This window comes from Sorghum bicolor, chromosome 10, assembly GCF_000003195.3.
Source record: "Sorghum bicolor cultivar BTx623 chromosome 10, Sorghum_bicolor_NCBIv3, whole genome shotgun sequence".
NCBI classification, from domain to species: domain Eukaryota; kingdom Viridiplantae; phylum Streptophyta; class Magnoliopsida; order Poales; family Poaceae; genus Sorghum; species Sorghum bicolor.
The window spans coordinates 59,583,546-59,601,030 of record NC_012879.2 but is presented as its reverse complement, the minus strand read 5'-3'; the positions used below and the strand labels follow the sequence as shown (position 1 = coordinate 59,601,030).

Below are 17,485 nucleotides of genomic sequence, written 5' to 3'. Positions count from 1 at the left end.
TTATAGCCAGATATCGTGTCATCATATTTATTGATGTTGAACTTGTTGGCCTTCAGATGAATGTTTAAAAGCTGGTAAACTTCAGGTGCGTCCTCTTCAGACAACTGAATAGGAAGGTATGTTCACACTTTTTACATCCACCAAATAAAGCTACTTTGAAAAATTTCACTGTATGAACTTAATATCTAGATTTGCATGGGATGTGCTACTTGTTGAATACTAGTAACTTTTAGAGGTATCTCAATAGGAAAATATTCACTAAACTATTTAGCTGCTAAACAGTCTCTAAAAAACTTCAAATAATTATCATTTAAATTCATCATTCGGAAAGTAGTATTTTTTTCATGTGGTTTCTTTGTATATGTGCTTTGGTGAAATCTAAAGCTTTTTAACAAAGAACATGCTCAAAGTTAAGTTTTCATTTGAATTTAAATTTAAATCGTACAAAACAAGTGCCATGACTTTAAATTTAATTTCAAATTGAAGCTTAATTTTGAGTGTGTCCTTGGTCAAGAAATAATCTCTAAAAATAATAAAAAAACAAAAATATCTAGATTCATAGTTTAAAAAGAAACCGAGCATGCAGAAGACGTAGATCTGACCTGCAAAATGAAGCCTTTGGTGCTCCGCATGCTACATCTTAGCACTTTTATTACATGCATCTACCGAAGTGCCAACATCGTATCATATCATACAAACAAAAAAAACTCATTATGTAAAAAAGCATTTTATTACAGGCATACATCTCGATAATTTAGGAAACCATACGACAACATAACAAACTCCCTCAGCTGATCAAAACATATCAGCGATCTACCTCAAAAGTAAGTTCTATTCTTAGGTACATCCTGGAGGGTGAAATATGGTAAAACATAGCACAGGGCTATACATCCTGCATTCTGCTTGTTTCATCTTCACAAGTAGAAACTCGATCATGTAGCAAGAGTGAAGGACATATCGACAGAAACACATCAACAGAGACCCAAGGCATCCTCAAGTTCCTTCTCATCGGTGCAGTTGTAACCCAACATAATTGCTCGCGCTGTTCATTGTATCAAAAGCATGATCAAGGTCAGTAACTCAGCGTAATGAAACACTGAACAAAATTACTAATATCTAGACTTCTATTACATTGCATTACCAGAAGAGCAATGTTCAAAGAAAAGAAAACCACAATGCAGAAGGTTGCATAGTGCAAGGCAGTTACTTGCATAAGAACGTTCTAAAAGAAGACAGGACCAAGCAGTGACCCACCTCCTACTTCTATCCTCACTTTCAACTTGAAAATTCAGAAATAAGGAATTTAAAGTTCTAACTTGTTGGCATCATGATATCAATAGACAATATATACTACATAAGATGCAAAAAGAGTAAAGGACTGCTTTGGGGGTGTTCGTTTGATGGATGAACTCATCCTACAAGGCCATGATTTTTTGGTGGGACTATTCCATCCTTTATATTAATCATGTGCATATGAGGAATGAGGTTGATGATGGTCAACCCATTCCATTCCTCAAAACAAACAAGAATGTGAGGCATAAGATTGGTAATTGGTTACCTTATTCCTCAAGCCAACAACCCCTTTATCCATAATTTTTAATTACTCCTATGAGGCTAGGTTAAAAACAAAACAAATGAAGAAATATTTTTCTCAATTTCAAACAAGAAAACTCGACTCACCGTAGCGTCCAGATCCCATGAATGGCTCTGCTTCATCCACTACACCAGCTTGTTGCAGATCCTGAAACTTCCAAATAACCAAATGTTAGTCACGAGGGCAAACCAGACACAGAAACCCGGTAGCATTTGCTATTAAACTAGTGAAATGATAATGGAGTGCATAGTGCAGGCTATGGATGGTTTTTTCCCTGGCAGAGATTCAACTTGAAACCGTGTACGGTAAAAAGAAAAGCAAGTTAATTTGTGGAGGACTTACATTATCATCAGCTTCCCATTCATCATCAGGACACAGCCACCTCTCAAAGCAGTGGCCAGATATTGTACAAAGAAGCAGCCCACTAGATTGGTCCAAGACAAATTCACGACAAGCGTCATCACAAACTGAAATCAGAAGAAACCAAAACATTTCAGGCATGATCTAATTACACATCAACCGATAGAGGGAATCGTGGTGGAAAAAGGATATGGAGAGGAAATATGGATTACCATGGACACGACCAGTCTTCTCACAAATGTAAGCATCGCCAATCTGGGTGTACGAGCATGTATTTCCAGAACAAGAGTGCCCCTTGACAGCTTCATCAGTAAGCCCCCGGCTGTTTTTCCAACTAGATACTTGATCAGCTACTGTCTTATCAAGCATAACCTTGTCGTCGTTGACCTTCAAAATCCAGATAAAGAGCACTTGAAGTTTTGTCAACACAAAACAATTTAGTTGGAGTGAAGGGAAACTACAAGATGGACATGTGACAGAGATTAAACAAGAGTCTGAATTTAGTAATTACTTCTGACGGATGGGGAGTTTGACTCCTTTTTGCAGCCTGCATCTGAATATAGTACTCCTTGAACTCTGTAGGGGTATTCCTCACAAATTCAACCATATCCTCTCTATCTCTCTGGGGATTAAACCAAAACATAAAAACAACATTAGCAAAAGTTCATCAATACAACAGTAGCATCAAACAAATATATTGTGCAGCAATACTGACAGGAATATTATTTTGTTCAGCTGAGTATGGCGTAAAAATGAAAACTTTGCACTTCAACAAAATGCACCTAGAGCCTAAATCATTGGTTTACATTTACAGAATGTAACTAGACCTAGTATCCTAATCGCCTGAGCACTAAAACTAAATAAAAATGCCATTTTTAATGTCCCTGACTACCTCGAATTAGAAGCAGCGCTGATGAACTGACGAATTTACCTGTATGTAGAGGTTCTTCCAAGCGCACTCCCTGAATTTGGCATTGGATGCCAGTCCCCACCTCATGCAGTACCTGGAAAAAAATTGGAAAAGCACAGAACATGTAAGTCTCGAATCGAATTGCGCCAAATTTGGAATCAAATCGACAGCGCAGAGCACTCAGCCAACTTACAAGCGGCGCCAGAGGGTCTCATCGGACGCAGCAGCGTTCATGAAGCGGCAGACCAGAGCGCAGGAGATGAGGTCCTCGGAGGAGAGGAACTTGAAGATCTGCAGGAACAGCTCAGGGGGGATGTTGCTGAACATGCCCGTGTCGATCTGAGGCGCCACGGCCTTCCCTTTCGCCTGCCTCCTCATCTCCTCCCTCCTCGCCCTCTTGGTCTGCTCCCCCTCACTGCCGCTGCCGCTGCAGCCATGCCCGTCCGATCCCGAGCCCTGCTTCCGCTTATTCTTCGCGGCACCACCGTCCTCCTCCTGCTTCCGCTGCTCCTGCTGCAGCAACCAATTCGACTGCTGTCACAAACCCGATTCCCAGCCATGAAAAAGATTCGATTCGAAGGGAGAGAAGAGACAGAGAGCGCTCACATCAATAGGATCCTCGTCGTTGGATCCGGAGAGGATCTCCGACTCGAGGAAGCTGGCGAGGCCGTCGACGTCGTCCTCCTCTTCCTCGTCGCCTCCGCTGCGGGGTTCTCCTCCTTCACCTGGATCCTCCGGCACCAAAGGCCCGTCGTCGGGAAAATCGTCGTCCTCCAGGCCTGCCTCCTTGTCTCCCTGCACGTCGGCCATCCTCCTCCACCACCACCGACGCCGCCGACGGATCGCCCCACCGCCCTTGCCCTACGGGAGAGGAAGATATCGGTGCGGTTGGAGGAGAAGACGCGTGATCCACCAGAACACGTGGGTGGGCCGAATCTCGAGTCCGGCCCGTGGGCCAGGGATCTGTAGTCGCAATCATCTTACTGGGCCTAGACGTCATTAGTGTGATAGGAGGCCTGTCTTGCTTTTTTAGTTGGGCCATGATCGTTGCTTGCTATTTCTTCTTCCTTAAAAAACGAAGGAAAAAAACAAGAAAAGCCTATTTGACCTCCCAACTATGGTCGAATTCAGGTCACCTCCTTCTAATGAGAAAACTGGTTTTCTAATTTTCTACAACTTTTGAAATTGTTAGATTTGCTTCCCAGGTGATTTGGAAAGCAGTATTGATCGATAAAAGTAGGTCCTCCCGGTGAACTAACCATACCTCAAACCAACACCGGTGAACCGGACCATCTATCTCTAGATCCAGGTTGATGAAAGCTCCAACTCCCTATCATATTTTTCACCTTGCTTCGGGTAAGGTAGGATCACCGTCTATTAGTGTGATGTACCTGCAGTTGCCCTGCCCAACCGTCTTTCCTCACTGCTCTGCCAGTACCGCCACCACCGCCTCGCCCGACGCAACCCCTTGTGCCCGGCTGCCCGCTACCACCAGCGGGTAGGCCTTCTCCTCCGATGATCCCTTTAAGCCCGACAGAACCCTAACTCTAATCCTATTGGAGTTGAGCGACATCTTTGGATGGTACCTTGGTGGAGTTGAGAAAGAAGACAATGCAACATCGATCTTTGGATCGTGCAGAAAATATTAGGTGAGAGGAAAGAGTCTTGAATCACTCGAGTGCTCAAAAAGAACATTCCTTGAATCCACGTAGGCGCTACATACAGTGCGTGGTTGCCTGCAATTCAAGCAGTCACAAAAGTACACCGGATGGCAGGATGGGCTAAAAGAAAAAAGAAAAACGAGTTTACGCCGGTGCAGCGTTGCCGGCGAGGTGCGCCGAGATTTGTGACGCTGTCGGGTTGGTGGGCACTTGGACCAACCACCGGCAGGCACGTGATTTTCCTGGGAATACGTCTTCCCTGTTGTTCTTGCTTCGTTTGGGAACGGGACCCCGACGAACAGCACTTCTTGTCACTAGTACTTTGCTGGTGTGTTATGTAATCCTGAAGTAATGCCGAAGAACAGGACGAAAATATAGAGAATTCATCTAACTTGAAATGAATGACGCGGTGCAGTGCAACCCAGAATTCATCTGTACTGTAGATGATCGATCACTTCACTCTCACTGATACAGTTGTCATGTCACAGTTTATTATTTATCGCACTGAAATGGAAACGGAGTAAAGCGAAAGATCGACACTCCACATCAACGATTAACAAGGAAGACAGCAAGATCCAACCAACATGCAACGCAAGGCAAGCCGCACGCCGCGACAGATCGACGTCGTGCCTTTATGCCACACCGCCGCGCCCTGCCGTGGCATCAATTATTCTCCTCTCCCGACTTGATGCTCGTCGCCGTCGCCGTCGCGCACCCGTCGTCATCGGTGTCCGGACCACCACCCGGCACCACCGCCAGCTCCTCCATGCGCTCCGCCTCCCCCTCCACCTCCCCGACGTGGAACAACTGCCTCCGGAGCACGTCGTGGAGGCCGTCGAAGAGCCTCCTCTTGACGGCGTCCATGGCCCAGTCGAGGCGGTTGAGCAGCTCGGTGGAGTTGTTGTTGTACATGAACAGGCCGTTGTAGAGGTCGAAGCTGTCGCTGCACGTGTTCTCCACCAGCCGGAGCAGCGTCTCGTACCCTCTCGTGTCGATCGGCGTCGCCCGGAGCTCCAGCGCCGCCAGCATCCTACCGACGGTGTGCGTCAGGAACTGCGTCTCGGCGGCGTGCGCGTCGTGCTCGGCGCACGACATCTCCACCATCCGGCACCCTTCCTGCGCGAACACGTCCAGGAACGCCTCGGCGCGGGCGCGGCGCGCCGGGACGGTGTCCCGGACGCGCACCTTGTCGAACATGAAGGGGAGGCCCGCCCAGCCGGCGCGCGCCGACTCCGGCCCGAACATCGGGTGCGTGCAGAGGATGTCCATCTCCTCCGGGAGCAAGCCCAGGAGGAGCCTCTTGGGGAACTCCTTCACGGAGAGCACGTCGGCGAAGAGGGTGTCGCGGCGGAGGCGGTGCAGCGGGAGCGACCGGACCACGGACTCCGCGGACAGGATGGAGGTGGCCAGGAGCACCACGTCCGGGTGGCACTCGCACAGGTCGTGCGGGTCCGAGAAGAAGAGCGCGCCCATGGACGCCGCCGCGGCGGAGTGGTCGGACCGGGAGTGCGCCAGCACCGTGTGCCCCTGCGCCACCAGCGTGCGCGCCAGGAACTGTCCGAAGGTGCCGAACCCGACCACGGCGATCTTGAGCCGCGGCGGAGGCTGAGGCTGCTCCTCCACCTTCTCGACCTCCTCGTTGCTGTCAGTACCAAGCGGCTGCGAGGCACCCGTGGCGCGGAGGCGGAGGGGAGGAGGGGACACGCCGGGAACGGGAATGGAAAGCCGCCGCCACCGGCAGCTCGCCGCGCGGAACTGAAGGTTGGTTGGAGCGGTCGCCCGGCGAGAGGTGGACGGCAGGTGATGGAGGCGGACGCAGGAAGATGACGCCATGATCTTGGGTGAGCGGCAGAATATACTGCTGCGTTTTCTTCGCTCTGACTAAAGTGCCGGCGAGATGACGGCGGCGAAGAAAAAGAAGAGACGGCGGCTGTATAAGGTTGACCCACTACACTGACCACTCCTTAGGTTTCGGAAGCACAATCCTAAATGGGCCGGGCCGGCCGAATTGCTAAGTCAGGCCACTATATAAAAGCAAGGAAAACTGGGGCACTATACCTGGCCTCTATTCATACCTTTTAATAAACCCTAAAAACCAGCAAATAAACGAGTAAGGGATGGGTGTTAAAACTAGAAAAAAAATAATGACGGGTATTTGACAACAATAGAAGTGCATCTTAGTTTGGACTCATAATCTTAGGAGGTGTTTAGTTCTCTATTTTGGATTTTGGTCTCAAAGAGCCTCATGAGGCCCTCGTGAGAACAATAAATTCTGGATTTTAGATAGAACTAAATATGACCCTGAAATTTTGGCATTTTATATTTCATCGTTCCAAAATAGTTCGCATTTTGCATTTTGTATTTTTTTAGAACTAAACACTAAAAATGTTCGATGATCAAATGTGCTATCATGTCTACATACAAGAGTAAAGTTTCTAAGCTTTTGCCTGAGAAAAAGAGGACTGACATGAACAGCATAAACAGTTTTGGTCAGAGAACATGGTACTCACAGGTCAGAATCAACAAGCAAGATTTTGTCCACAGGTTCCCATTTTCTCATGTTGATGTTCAACTCATGAAGAACCCTGTAAACCCCATCCAATCCAGGACAAGATTCATCCCCAGAGATGAACCGCTGAATTCGCCCTCCTACCTCGACACAGCTCTCCCCTGCCATCTTCTTCAACCCCCCTTCCCTCATCACCCTCCTCATCATGGCTGCCTTGTCCCACAACCCAATGTCAGAGTAGATGTTTGCGACCATGACGTGGTTACCGCTTCGGCGGGGCTCCAGCTTCAGCAACCTCTTCTGCACCTTGTCAACGATGCCAATGCAGTCCTTGGAGCTGTGCAGCTGGCAGGCGCTCAACAATGTCCTCCATACAACCGAGTCGGCTTCGACAGGCATATCCACAACAAAGTCAAAAGCTTCCTGGAGGTGGCCGTTGCGTCCCAGGACATCGACCATGGCACTATAGTGTGTCATCATTGGCTTGATGCCATAGACATGCTGCATTTCATGGAAGAATTTACGGCCCTCGGTGACCAGACCAGCATGGCTGCATCCGCAGAGGAGTCCAAGAAATGTGACATAGTTGGGCGCAACAGATGCATCCTTCATCCTGTTGAAAAGCTCCAGTGCCGCCTGTGCCATCCCGTGTTGTGAATACCCCATGATCATAACGCTCCACGTCCAGACGTTCCGTGCTGCCATCCTCTCAAACAAGCGTGACGCATAACTCACCTCGCCGCACTTTGCGTACATATTCACCGCAGCTGTGCCAAGCTGAAGCGTCATGTCAAGCCGCCGGGCAAGGACCTGCCCATGCGCCCACTTGCCGAGCGCCAAGTTCCCCAGCTCAGCCGCAGTGGTGAGCATGACCACGAACGTCGTCTGATCAGGCACGGACCCAGCCTCTACCATGTCCGCGAACATCCTGGCGCACCGGTCGTGGCGGCCATTGTCCGCGCAGGTGGTGAGCGCTGTGTTCCACGACACCACGGTCCGGCGCAGCATTTCGTCGAACACCTGCATGGCGTGCCCAAAGTGGCCACAGGCAGAGTACGCAGCCATGAGAGCGTTCGGCACGTACACCACGGCGCGCGCAAGGCCAGTCTTAACGGCCTCCGCGTGGGTGCAGGCGACAAGCGGGAGGCAACCCGGCGCGAGGCGCGCGAGCGCCTTGAGGACGTGCGGGAGCGTGTGGGCATCCGGGCTAAGGCCCCCGCGGCGGAGGTGGACGTAGAGTCCGGCCGCGACAGCGGGATCGGGCGAGGAGGCGAGTGGCGGCAGGAGGAGGTTGAAGAGGTCGAGCGGCGGGGATGGGATGGAGAGGAGAAGGCGGTGGGCGGCAGCGAGGTGGTGGTGTGGGTGTAGCGAAATGAGGCGGCGCAGGAGGGTGGGGCCGAGGGAAGCGAGGCGGCCTGAGGTGATGAGGTGGGCGTGGATCAGCTGGAGGTGGCGCCCGGTGGAGGCGCCGGCGATGAGGGCATGGACGGCGGCCGGGATCGTGGCCATGCCATGGAGGTGCTGGACGCTGCTTCGCTTGCTTCTGGAGGGGAGGTTGGTAGGGTGAGATTGCAATCGATCGTTGACTGGGCCGAAAGCTCAGTTTCTAACTGGGCCAGAATGGCATTGGCCCATGTGGAGTTCCGGCCCGTAAATTATTCGATCCAAATCGCCGCTGCTAGGGGTAGGGGTCTTTCGGTAATTTTTGCGAGTCGGGAGAGGAGGGATTCGACCGGCGGCGATCGGGAGAGGCGGAGGCCGGCGAGAGCGATGGAGGAGGAGGTGACGGGAAGCGGCGGGGGGATTGGGCGGAAGATGGCTGCGGGGGAGGTGGAGCTGAAGGAGAAATCGGGGACGGCGTGGAGCCACTCGTACCTCAACCAGAAGCCGTGGCACCCGCTCTCGTACCCGAACCAGCGCCGCAAGTGGATCGCCGAGCAGGTGCACGCCAACCGCGCGCGCCGCCAGGAGGAGGTGCAGCGGGAGTTCGCACAGGAGCAGGAGTTCTTCCGGCAGACCGCGCTCTTCTCCAAGAAGGACAAGGAGAAGGTATAATATCCTCTTCTGTTCGTCCCTTGCATCCATTGCTCGTTGCCATTAGCTTAAGGAGCTGCTTATCTGAATCCTGTGTTGTCGTTGCCTGGTAGCGATGCTGTCTATTGCAGTCACATTCAATTTAGCATAAGAGCTATATGCCTATATAAGTGAAATAATGTCATGGGTCTGGTTTCACGTTTTTGTACTAGTATAATTGTGCTATGATGCTGACAATTTAGTAAACAATTGCCTTAATGAAGCCTTACTGATGAAATAGTTCCAATCACCACTCACAATTCTGTGTTCAGAACCTAGCAGAAACACCTTATTGATGTATTTATTATAGAGAACCATAATGTGGATGACTGGATGAGTGGATGTTGTCTTGTATTTGTTGTATAGTCATAATGCACTCCACACAATAATGGACACTCATGTGCAAACCAACCTTATAGAAACTTTATCTACCTCATGCTGTTAATTTCTCCTCAGATTCAAAGTCCATTTGCTCGTTGACAGCAGCACCAAGGGTATGGTATTCTACAATTTGTATCCTGCAGATAAATGGTCCATCTTATTAGGTTTCTACCAAAATAAAAAATGCCAGCTGCCCAGCTCACTTACTCTCCAACTAAGGTTTCCAAAAAAAATGTTGCCAAAGAATAAATTCAGTTAGTTAAACAATAAATGGGGAATTTTTTTTCTTCGTTCTTGAAATGACGACTGTCAGTCCCTCGGTCTCACTAATAATGTGGAACGTGCTAGCTATTCTTACGTTTCAAGAAATGTAAACTTCTTTTGTTGTATTTAAGCTGAATAAACAACTATAGTTATGTTTCAATGCTCATCCTACTGTTTCCACTCACTAAGAATTGATGTCATCAGTATCCAATTTGTTTTGTAAGTTCAGATGGAGGTAATGAAAGCTGTGAGTTTTATGTACGTGCGCCCACCTGGCTACAATGCAGAGAGTGCAAAAGCTGCTGAAATTGAAGATGAGAAGAAGAGGTCAGATCCAAGTGACATGGCTCAAGGTACTGCATCTGCAACCACCTCTTCAATGTAAGTGATATCTATTATTTTGCTTCCACATATTGCTGTGCTTTTTTTTCATTTTGGGGGAGTTAGAACTTTTGACTTTTCTTCAACTGTCTCAGTTTTAATAAAGGTTTGGAGGCTATTAGCATGCAACTGTAATTTTTAGATTTCGAATTTTATTGCAATTCCTTTCCCCAGACCCCACCTTATGTGGAGCTTTCAGCCTGGGTGCGCATTTTCTTTTGTCCTCGTAACTCCAGACTGCTTCTTCCACATTTCATCATGGTTATATTTTTTTCCAGACCTGACAAGGGACCTGAAAAGACTCAATCAGGCACAGATAAGAAAAATAGGCCAAAAGATGTTTTTGGTCGGCCATTGGCAACAGAACAAGAATTTGAGGTTCTCAAGAATGCTCCAAGGTAGATTGAACTCCTTTTTACTGATGATCTGTTAAGCAACCATGCGACACGAAACATGAATTACTCCTTGCCTGTTTTTTTGAAATTTGAGTGGCTGAACAAAACAGGAGGTCCATTTCTCTATTCCATATTTAACATTCACTACACATTTCCCTCTTATTCTCAGGTTAGACACCGGTGCTCCTGCAAGGATCAAACCATTTGGAGTTGAAGTTCGTAATGTTAGATGTCTAAGGTGTGGAAACTATGGTCATCAAAGTGGTGACCGGGAATGTCCCTTGAAGGATGTGATCATGCCTAATGAGGAGAGTCGGTTGAAAAGAGATGATCCACTTACAACTATAATGGCGCAGACTGATTCAAGTGAGGTTAGATTTTTTTCCCCTCTTTGAAGTATATTTCTGTTGCAATTGCAAGCCATATAAAAAATATGGAAATATATGTGTCCCAGTTTTAGAGCATGCATATATTTGAATTTTACCCTAGCCGGCTGGCGCCCATGACATATTACTTAACTTACCAATGATAGCATGACGTCCTTGTCAGTATTGTCTGTTTCTTCCATCACTATTCTTGAAACCATGTTGGGCGTTGAAATGTAGCAGAGACCTGAACATTTTGAACAGTCTGTGATATATAGTTATCCATGGTATTGGTAGCAATATTTGATCCGTACATGATACATGTCCAACCAATATTGACAATAAGAACATAAGTTTGCTCATTACTTGTTTAAACGTCAATTTTAATGTGAGGAATTTGACAGCCTTTGAAGTGGGAACTTAAGCAAAAGCCAGGCATGAGCCCTCCTCGTGGTGGATTTGACCCAGATGATCCTAATCAGCAGATTGTGGCAGAAGACATCTTTGATGAATATGGAGGTATATTAGTAGTCTGAAACATGAACAAACATCTATGTATGACTTCTGCGATTTAATATTTTTGCTGCCTTGTATTTCAGGTTTTCTGAACTGTGACATTCCAGCTCTCATTTCCAGTTTTTCTGCTAGCAAATCCAAGAAACGTTCTAAGAAGAAAAGCAAGCATAAGCAGGCTAAGTCTGCTGTTCATGAGGATTCTGGTAGACATGAAAGCAGTTACCATCTATCGTCAGACTCTGAAAATGAGAAGAGAAACAAAGCATCAAGAAGCAAGAGAAAGAAAACAAACTGTTCTGATTCGTCATATTCTGATTCTGAGATAGATGCTAGAAAAGGCAAGAGTAAGTCAAAGCATAGGCATAAAAAGAAATACCAGTTAGAGTCTTCTTCTGATTCAGAATTTGAGGTCCGTGAAGATACAAGGCGGCATCTGAAGAGAGAACACGTGAAGGAGAAAAGAGATGTGTCACCATTGTCCTTCTCTAAGGATCAAGGAGACACAGAAAGCAAGAGGCATTCAAGGCGTTCAAGGGAGAAGCGCCGCTACAGCTATTCATCGAGTTCTTCTGAGAGAGGCAGGCATTCTCTACGGCACAAGGAGAAACAATATTACAGTGACTCGAGTTCTGATCTGAGCCATCGACACTCAAGGAGATCGAGGGAGAAGAGACATGATAGAGAGTCAAATTCTCCTGATGCCATCAGGCGCTCAAGGAGATCAGTGGAGAAACAGCGCCATTCTGATACAAGTCCACGTCATACCAACAGGCATTCAAAGAGATTAAGTGGTAAGCAAGACTATACTGAATGCAGCCATTACGAAACCAGTAGACATTCAAGGAGATCTCGGGAGAAACAGCACTACCCTGATTCTAGTGCCTCTGATTACTCAGACTTTGATCGGCACAATAAACATCGCCATCATCATAGGAGAAAATGAACTGGCAGTGTATAGGTAAACTGCCCTATCAGAAGTAATGCAGTATATATCTGGGGATCCCCCTGGATGTGACGGCATTAAGGGTACCTGGCCCCTTTCTGAAGATCACCAGAATCCACTTGGAGTCTGGTGGCTGGTGGCTTGGTCTCAGGGCTTTGTGATGTTATTACAGTAATATACACGGTGTAACTGAGTTTCTTCATACTGGGAGAACGGTTGTTTGGGTCTTAAAACAGTTGTGTTGTTGTAGAACTTGGTAGGGCCCGGAATGTTACGTGCTGTTTAGTTTATTGCCTGAACTAGCCTTCTGGTCTACTGTGGACTCATTATAAGCTTCTTGTGAAATGTGTAACACTTATCTGAAAGAGTGCTTCCCAAATGCCAGGACTTAACCATTTTGAGAACCTGGGATTTGTTTACCTACTCCCAGTGGCACTACCAACCACTTTGGCCTCCAAATGCTAGTCAAAATCACCTCTCTCTCTTTTTTTTTCCTTTCTCTTGTTATACTGTATGTTCTTGCACGTAATTCTGGTAATGAGACAAGTATAGCTGGGTACCGCGACTGACACGTTCGGTAACGTCCTCGTAAAAAGAAGAGTTCGGTAACGTGGAGACTGGAGAACGTGTAGCATTTAGAGTTAATAAATTGATATGGGCAACCAATTGTGGTAGACATGAATGCCAGTTTATTGTCCATATCGGACTATCATCAAGCATTAATTGTGATGAATTTCATCTCCGTTTGTTGATTTACCTCCTACAACTACTACAAGAATGGTTAGAAAAAATGCTTTTTCTGTCCATATAGGACTAGCAATCATTAATTGTGATGAATTCATCTCCACTTGGTTGATTTACCTCCTACAACTACTACAAGAATGGTTAGAAAAATGCTTTCTGACCACAGAACCTTCTACAACTACTACAAGAATGGTTATGAAAAAAAGTGCTTTTTCTGTCCATATAGAACTATCAATAATTATTTGTGATGAATTCATCTCCACTTGGTTGATTTACCTCTGCAACTAGTACAAGAATGATTAGAAAAATGATGATATTGACATACACCCATTAAAAATCGGCTAAATTTGTTGTGGAATACTTTTCGATATTGGTGTTTCGATATTGATGGACACTACTTAACGTTGTTTTTGTTAGAAGATATTCTTCAATTATGAAAATTACTCCTTGACACTGTGACTATTAAAATAACATTTTTAAGAGTGCACGGAAGAGAGAAGATTAAAAACTGGCCGTGAAATGAACAAAGGGAGTATATGGTTTTTTTCTAAAGCATTGCTTACATAATATATGTTGCTTTTACCATAATTTATGGCTTTGCTCTAAGCTATGAATATTTTACCTAAAAAGTTAGCCATTTACTCCATTTATACCAAAAAAAATGCTAGATGTATTAGTAGTTTTGTTCTAGTATAAGACACAATTTGTCTAATTAAATAAGTTTCAAAAAATGGATCGAGTACATAATCAATCTTGTTCGATTAAATTCACAATAACATACCTCTTTCAGGTCTGTTTGGATGCACTAGCTAAATATTAGTTGGCTAAATTTAGCTTTTAGGCATCCAAACAGCTCCAACTAAAAGACCACCTAAAGTTTAGCTAAGTTTAGACCCTATTTAGATTTATAGAACTAACAAGTAGTTGACTAATATTTAGTCCCTAAGTATCTAAAGAAGCAGACTAATTCTTAGTCCAGTTATGGACTAGTTGTTAGTTCACTGGTTTACTCATAGGAGTTAATAGGACTGGTTGTTAGTCATAGTTCATTCAAACAACCCCTTAGCTCTTTCAACCTAGCTATAAAGCCAACTAAAATTTAGTTGGGTCTAGCTGGAGAATCCAAACACTCTAGATAAAAGTTTAGCTAGAAAACTTTTAGTTGGCTTTGCTTAAAAAAAACTTTTAGTTGGCTAAAGTTTTACTTAAAATTTTAGCTAGCTAAACTTAGTTAGGTTTATTCAAACAAGCATTTAACATTATATTTATTTGATACCATAGATTCTATTATACTTTTCTCTGAATCTGAGAAAAAATTAGAAGATTTGATTTAAAACAAAACTAAGGTGCTTGGTTGGTCATCAAACTTTTCCCTTGACTCAAGTTCGACTTGTTCGTTTGGCTGGTAAGTCTTATTTGTTTTGAGAGAAAAAACATCGTAGACTGATTGTACTTTAATACATTTACAATAGTGGGAAGTGGTCCTTGATTCCCCTCTTTTTCCCCCAAAATTACCATTGTGCAATATTTAGGCCTTATTTAGTTCCGAATTTTTTTTGATTTTTAGGACTGTAGTACTTTCGTTTTTATTTGACAAACATTGTTCGATTATAGAGTAACTAGACTTAAAAGATTAATCTCGCGATTTACAGGTAAAATGTGCAAATATTTTTTATTTTCATCTATATTTAGTGTTCTATGCATGTGCCGCAAGATTCGATGTGACAGGAAATTTTGAAAAGTTTTTGGTTTTTTGGGTGAACTAAACCAGGCCTTACCCATTTTTCATTCTCCAAATTTTTTACTGCTATTATTTTTTTAGAAACTTTTACTGCTATATAAAAGTCCGAGTCTGGAATCAATGCTAATGATCCTGGCATCTGTCACCTACTACTTGGGTCGTTTGATGTGATGTGACCCACACTGACACACACGCTCCCATCAAATTCTCCAGCAACCACACCCAAAAGCCCAAAGCCTGAAGGAAACGCCAGAGGAGAGGAGAGCAGCAGCGGCAGCGGCAGCGGCAGGCCGGCAGCCGAGCGAGAGCGCCCAACCCAACACCCCCAAGCAAAGATGCTGTCGTCTTCCACCTCCACCCTCCGCCTCCACCAACCAACCCGTCCCCACCGCCACCACCCGCCGGCCCCGGCCGCCGGGGGCGCCACCCACCTAGCCTCCCCGCGGCGGTGGCGCGGCCACGCCCCGGGGGCGTCGTCCCCGCCGGCGCTCCGCGCACGGGCCCAGCGCATCCGCGCGCTGGACGCCGCCCAGCCGTTCGACTTCGAGTCCCGCGCGGCGGGGCTGCTGGAGGAGCGTCAGCGCCTGAAGATCGCCATCGTCGGGTTCGGCAACTTCGGGCAGTTCCTGGCGCGCACCTTCGCGCGGCAGGGGCACACGCTGCTCGCCCACTCCCGCACCGACCACTCCGCGCTGGCGTCCACGCTGGGGGCCTCCTTCTTCACCGACCCGCACGACCTGTGCGAGTGCCACCCGGACGTGGTGCTCCTCGCCACCTCCATCCTCTCCGCGGAGGCCGTGCTCCGCTCGCTGCCCGTCCACCGTCTCCGCCGCAACACGCTCTTCGTCGACGTGCTCTCCGTCAAGGAGTTCCCCAGGAACCTGCTGCTCAGCTCGTTACCGCCCGACTTCGACGTCATCTGCACCCACCCCATGTTCGGGCCGGAGTCGGCGCGCGACGGCTGGGACGGCCTTCCCTTCGTGTTCGACAAGGTGCGCGTGGGCGACTGCCCGGCCCGCCGCGCCCGCGCCGAGGCGTTCCTCAACATCTTCGAGCGGGAAGGGTGCCGGATGGTGGAGATGTCGTGCGCCGAGCACGACGCGCACGCCGCCGAGACCCAGTTCCTGACGCACACCGTCGGGAGGATGCTCGCCATGCTGGAGCTCCGCTCCACGCCCATCAACACCAAGGGGTACGAGACGCTGCTCCGCCTGGTCGACAACACCTGCAGCGACAGCTTCGACCTCTACAACGGGCTCTTCATGTACAACAAGAACTCCACCGAGCTGCTCAACCGCGTCGAGTGGGCCATGGACTCCGTCAAGAAGAAGCTCTTCGACGGCCTCCACGACGTGCTCCGGAAGCAGCTCTTCGAGGGGTCGCCGCACGCCCCCAATGTCTCCTCCTCCAACGTCCGCAAGTAACCACCGTGCTTGCTGCTCATGTCATGATCGACATTGTACCAGTCTGTATCTGTATTCTTCACCCCCCAATTCAGATTTGACTTTGTTGAGAGGGGTTCGTTCCCGTACTCTTTCTTCCTTGTCAGTTCTGCTGTGTTCCATTTCCAAGTGAGGGAGAAAAAGAAAATCTTATCTGTGGTAGCTTGACACTGGAATTTGTGATATGGTCACGAATAAAATGAATAAATAAGCAATCTTTGGCATTGATGAGTTTCTGTATCTGTATTCTCTCCCAATTCAGATTTGACTTTTTGTGATTCTTTCTCTCGTCTTTTGGAGGAGGAAGAAGAACCCCCAAACTCTTTTGTCCTTGTCAGTTCTACTTCATTCCATTTCCAGGTGAGGGAGAGGAAAAAAAAGATATTATCTTTTCTTCCTTGTCAGTTATACTGCTTTCCATTTCCAAGTGAGGGAGAGAAAAAAAAATCTTATCTTTGGAAATGTGGCAGCTTGGCATTGGAATTTGTGATATATGGTGACGAAGGAAATGAATAAAGAAGCAATCTTTGGCATCGCGAGTTTCTAATACCAGGAGTCCAGGATGGGAGAAAATCAGAAGCAATCTCAATACAGTAGCTTTGTGCGTCTTTTTCACTGAGGACGCTGGGATTAGGAGCAATTTCCAGTCAAAAACAAGATGGCTTTCGGACTCTGTGAGCTCCTGTCGTCCCAATTTTCTCAGTGCGTTGGTTGCGACAGCGACCTCCGAAGGGCAAAACCCCCTGAACACTGCTGATTACGGTTGGTAAGCTGCTTTCTTGACAGCGGTGTCAGCAACAATAGATCAGGTGGCAATACAAAGGAATCTCAGAAGTACTTGATTACCAAAACCGTGTGCTTGGCTACACCACCGTGGAAAACAGCTTCTGGTATTGGTCTGGGCCAGATCATTGGCAGTGGAGTGCTCTGCATCTGCATCTTAATGGCGCAGTTGTTTTGAAGTTACCCATAGCAATTAGCAAATGGTTGATTCTAGGTGCTGTGAAAGGAAATTGTAATGACATTTGCTTCCTTGTATTATGAAAAGAGAGCAGAGACGAAGCTCCAATGGATTGGAATGGAATCTATGGTTGCCCTGGCGGCTGTCTGTTGGCTTTGGATCGGACAAGGCGTGCAAGCACGGCTGCAGAGGATTGAACAAGTCTTTGTTTTTCTTTTCTACAAGTTGTCTTTTTTTTTTTGTTT

The 17,485-nt window shown here is 47.0% G+C and overlaps 5 protein-coding genes across 6 annotated transcripts; 2 read left to right on the top strand and 3 right to left on the bottom strand.

Moving 5' to 3' along the window:
* LOC110431307 (F-box protein SKIP31) lies at window positions 599–3,746 on the bottom strand. 2 transcript variants are annotated; one of them, XM_021450293.1, is made up of 8 exons: window positions 3,471–3,746; window positions 3,058–3,377; window positions 2,886–2,958; window positions 2,466–2,576; window positions 2,167–2,341; window positions 1,937–2,061; window positions 1,681–1,747; window positions 599–1,042 (listed from the first exon to the last, which is right to left on the bottom strand). In XM_021450293.1, exons 1-8 carry the CDS (start codon window positions 3,672–3,674, stop codon window positions 972–974), a joined length of 1,146 nt encoding a protein of 381 aa, XP_021305968.1. In that variant the 5' UTR covers window positions 3,675–3,746; the 3' UTR covers window positions 599–971. The 2 variants fall into 2 exon arrangements, with proteins under 2 accessions (XP_021305968.1, XP_021305969.1); XM_021450294.1 differs by having other exon boundaries at window positions 1,681–1,741; window positions 3,471–3,745.
* On the bottom strand, window positions 4,941–6,764 carry LOC8064969 (arogenate dehydrogenase 2, chloroplastic). Its single transcript, XM_002437526.2, has one exon. The coding sequence runs from the start codon at window positions 6,356–6,358 to the stop codon at window positions 5,189–5,191; it is 1,170 nt and encodes a 389-aa protein (XP_002437571.1). The 5' UTR covers window positions 6,359–6,764; the 3' UTR covers window positions 4,941–5,188.
* LOC8065602 (pentatricopeptide repeat-containing protein At2g36730) lies at window positions 6,955–8,555 on the bottom strand. Its single transcript, XM_002437525.2, has one exon. It carries the CDS (start codon window positions 8,541–8,543, stop codon window positions 7,032–7,034), a length of 1,512 nt encoding a protein of 503 aa, XP_002437570.1. The 5' UTR covers window positions 8,544–8,555; the 3' UTR covers window positions 6,955–7,031.
* On the top strand, window positions 8,484–12,775 carry LOC8065601 (uncharacterized zinc finger CCHC domain-containing protein At4g19190). Its single transcript, XM_021449500.1, has 6 exons — window positions 8,484–9,083; window positions 9,982–10,133; window positions 10,412–10,531; window positions 10,698–10,899; window positions 11,298–11,412; window positions 11,493–12,775. The coding sequence occupies exons 1-6, from the start codon at window positions 8,517–8,519 to the stop codon at window positions 12,350–12,352; spliced, it is 2,016 nt and encodes a 671-aa protein (XP_021305175.1). The 5' UTR covers window positions 8,484–8,516; the 3' UTR covers window positions 12,353–12,775.
* Window positions 15,008–16,515, top strand: LOC8064968 (arogenate dehydrogenase 2, chloroplastic). Its single transcript, XM_002438944.2, has one exon. The coding sequence runs from the start codon at window positions 15,173–15,175 to the stop codon at window positions 16,259–16,261; it is 1,089 nt and encodes a 362-aa protein (XP_002438989.1). The 5' UTR covers window positions 15,008–15,172; the 3' UTR covers window positions 16,262–16,515.

Coding starts and splice junctions, on each gene's coding strand:
- LOC110431307 (XM_021450293.1), bottom strand. CDS start 3,674: ATGGCCGACGTGCAGGGAGACAAGGAGGCAGGCCTGGAGGACGACGAT. Junction 2,959..3,057: donor GAGACCCTCTGGCGCCGCTT/GTAAGTTGGCTG, acceptor ATTTTTTTCCAG/GTACTGCATGAGGTGGGGAC. Junction 2,342..2,465: donor AAACTCCCCATCCGTCAGAA/GTAATTACTAAA, acceptor TGGATTTTGAAG/GTCAACGACGACAAGGTTAT.
- LOC8064969 (XM_002437526.2), bottom strand. CDS start 6,358: ATGGCGTCATCTTCCTGCGTCCGCCTCCATCACCTGCCGTCCACCTCT.
- LOC8065601 (XM_021449500.1), top strand. CDS start 8,517: ATGGACGGCGGCCGGGATCGTGGCCATGCCATGGAGGTGCTGGACGCT. Junction 9,084..9,981: donor CCAAGAAGGACAAGGAGAAG/GTATAATATCCT, acceptor TTGTAAGTTCAG/ATGGAGGTAATGAAAGCTGT. Junction 11,413..11,492: donor CATCTTTGATGAATATGGAG/GTATATTAGTAG, acceptor CTTGTATTTCAG/GTTTTCTGAACTGTGACATT.
- LOC8065602 (XM_002437525.2), bottom strand. CDS start 8,543: ATGGCCACGATCCCGGCCGCCGTCCATGCCCTCATCGCCGGCGCCTCC.
- LOC8064968 (XM_002438944.2), top strand. CDS start 15,173: ATGCTGTCGTCTTCCACCTCCACCCTCCGCCTCCACCAACCAACCCGT.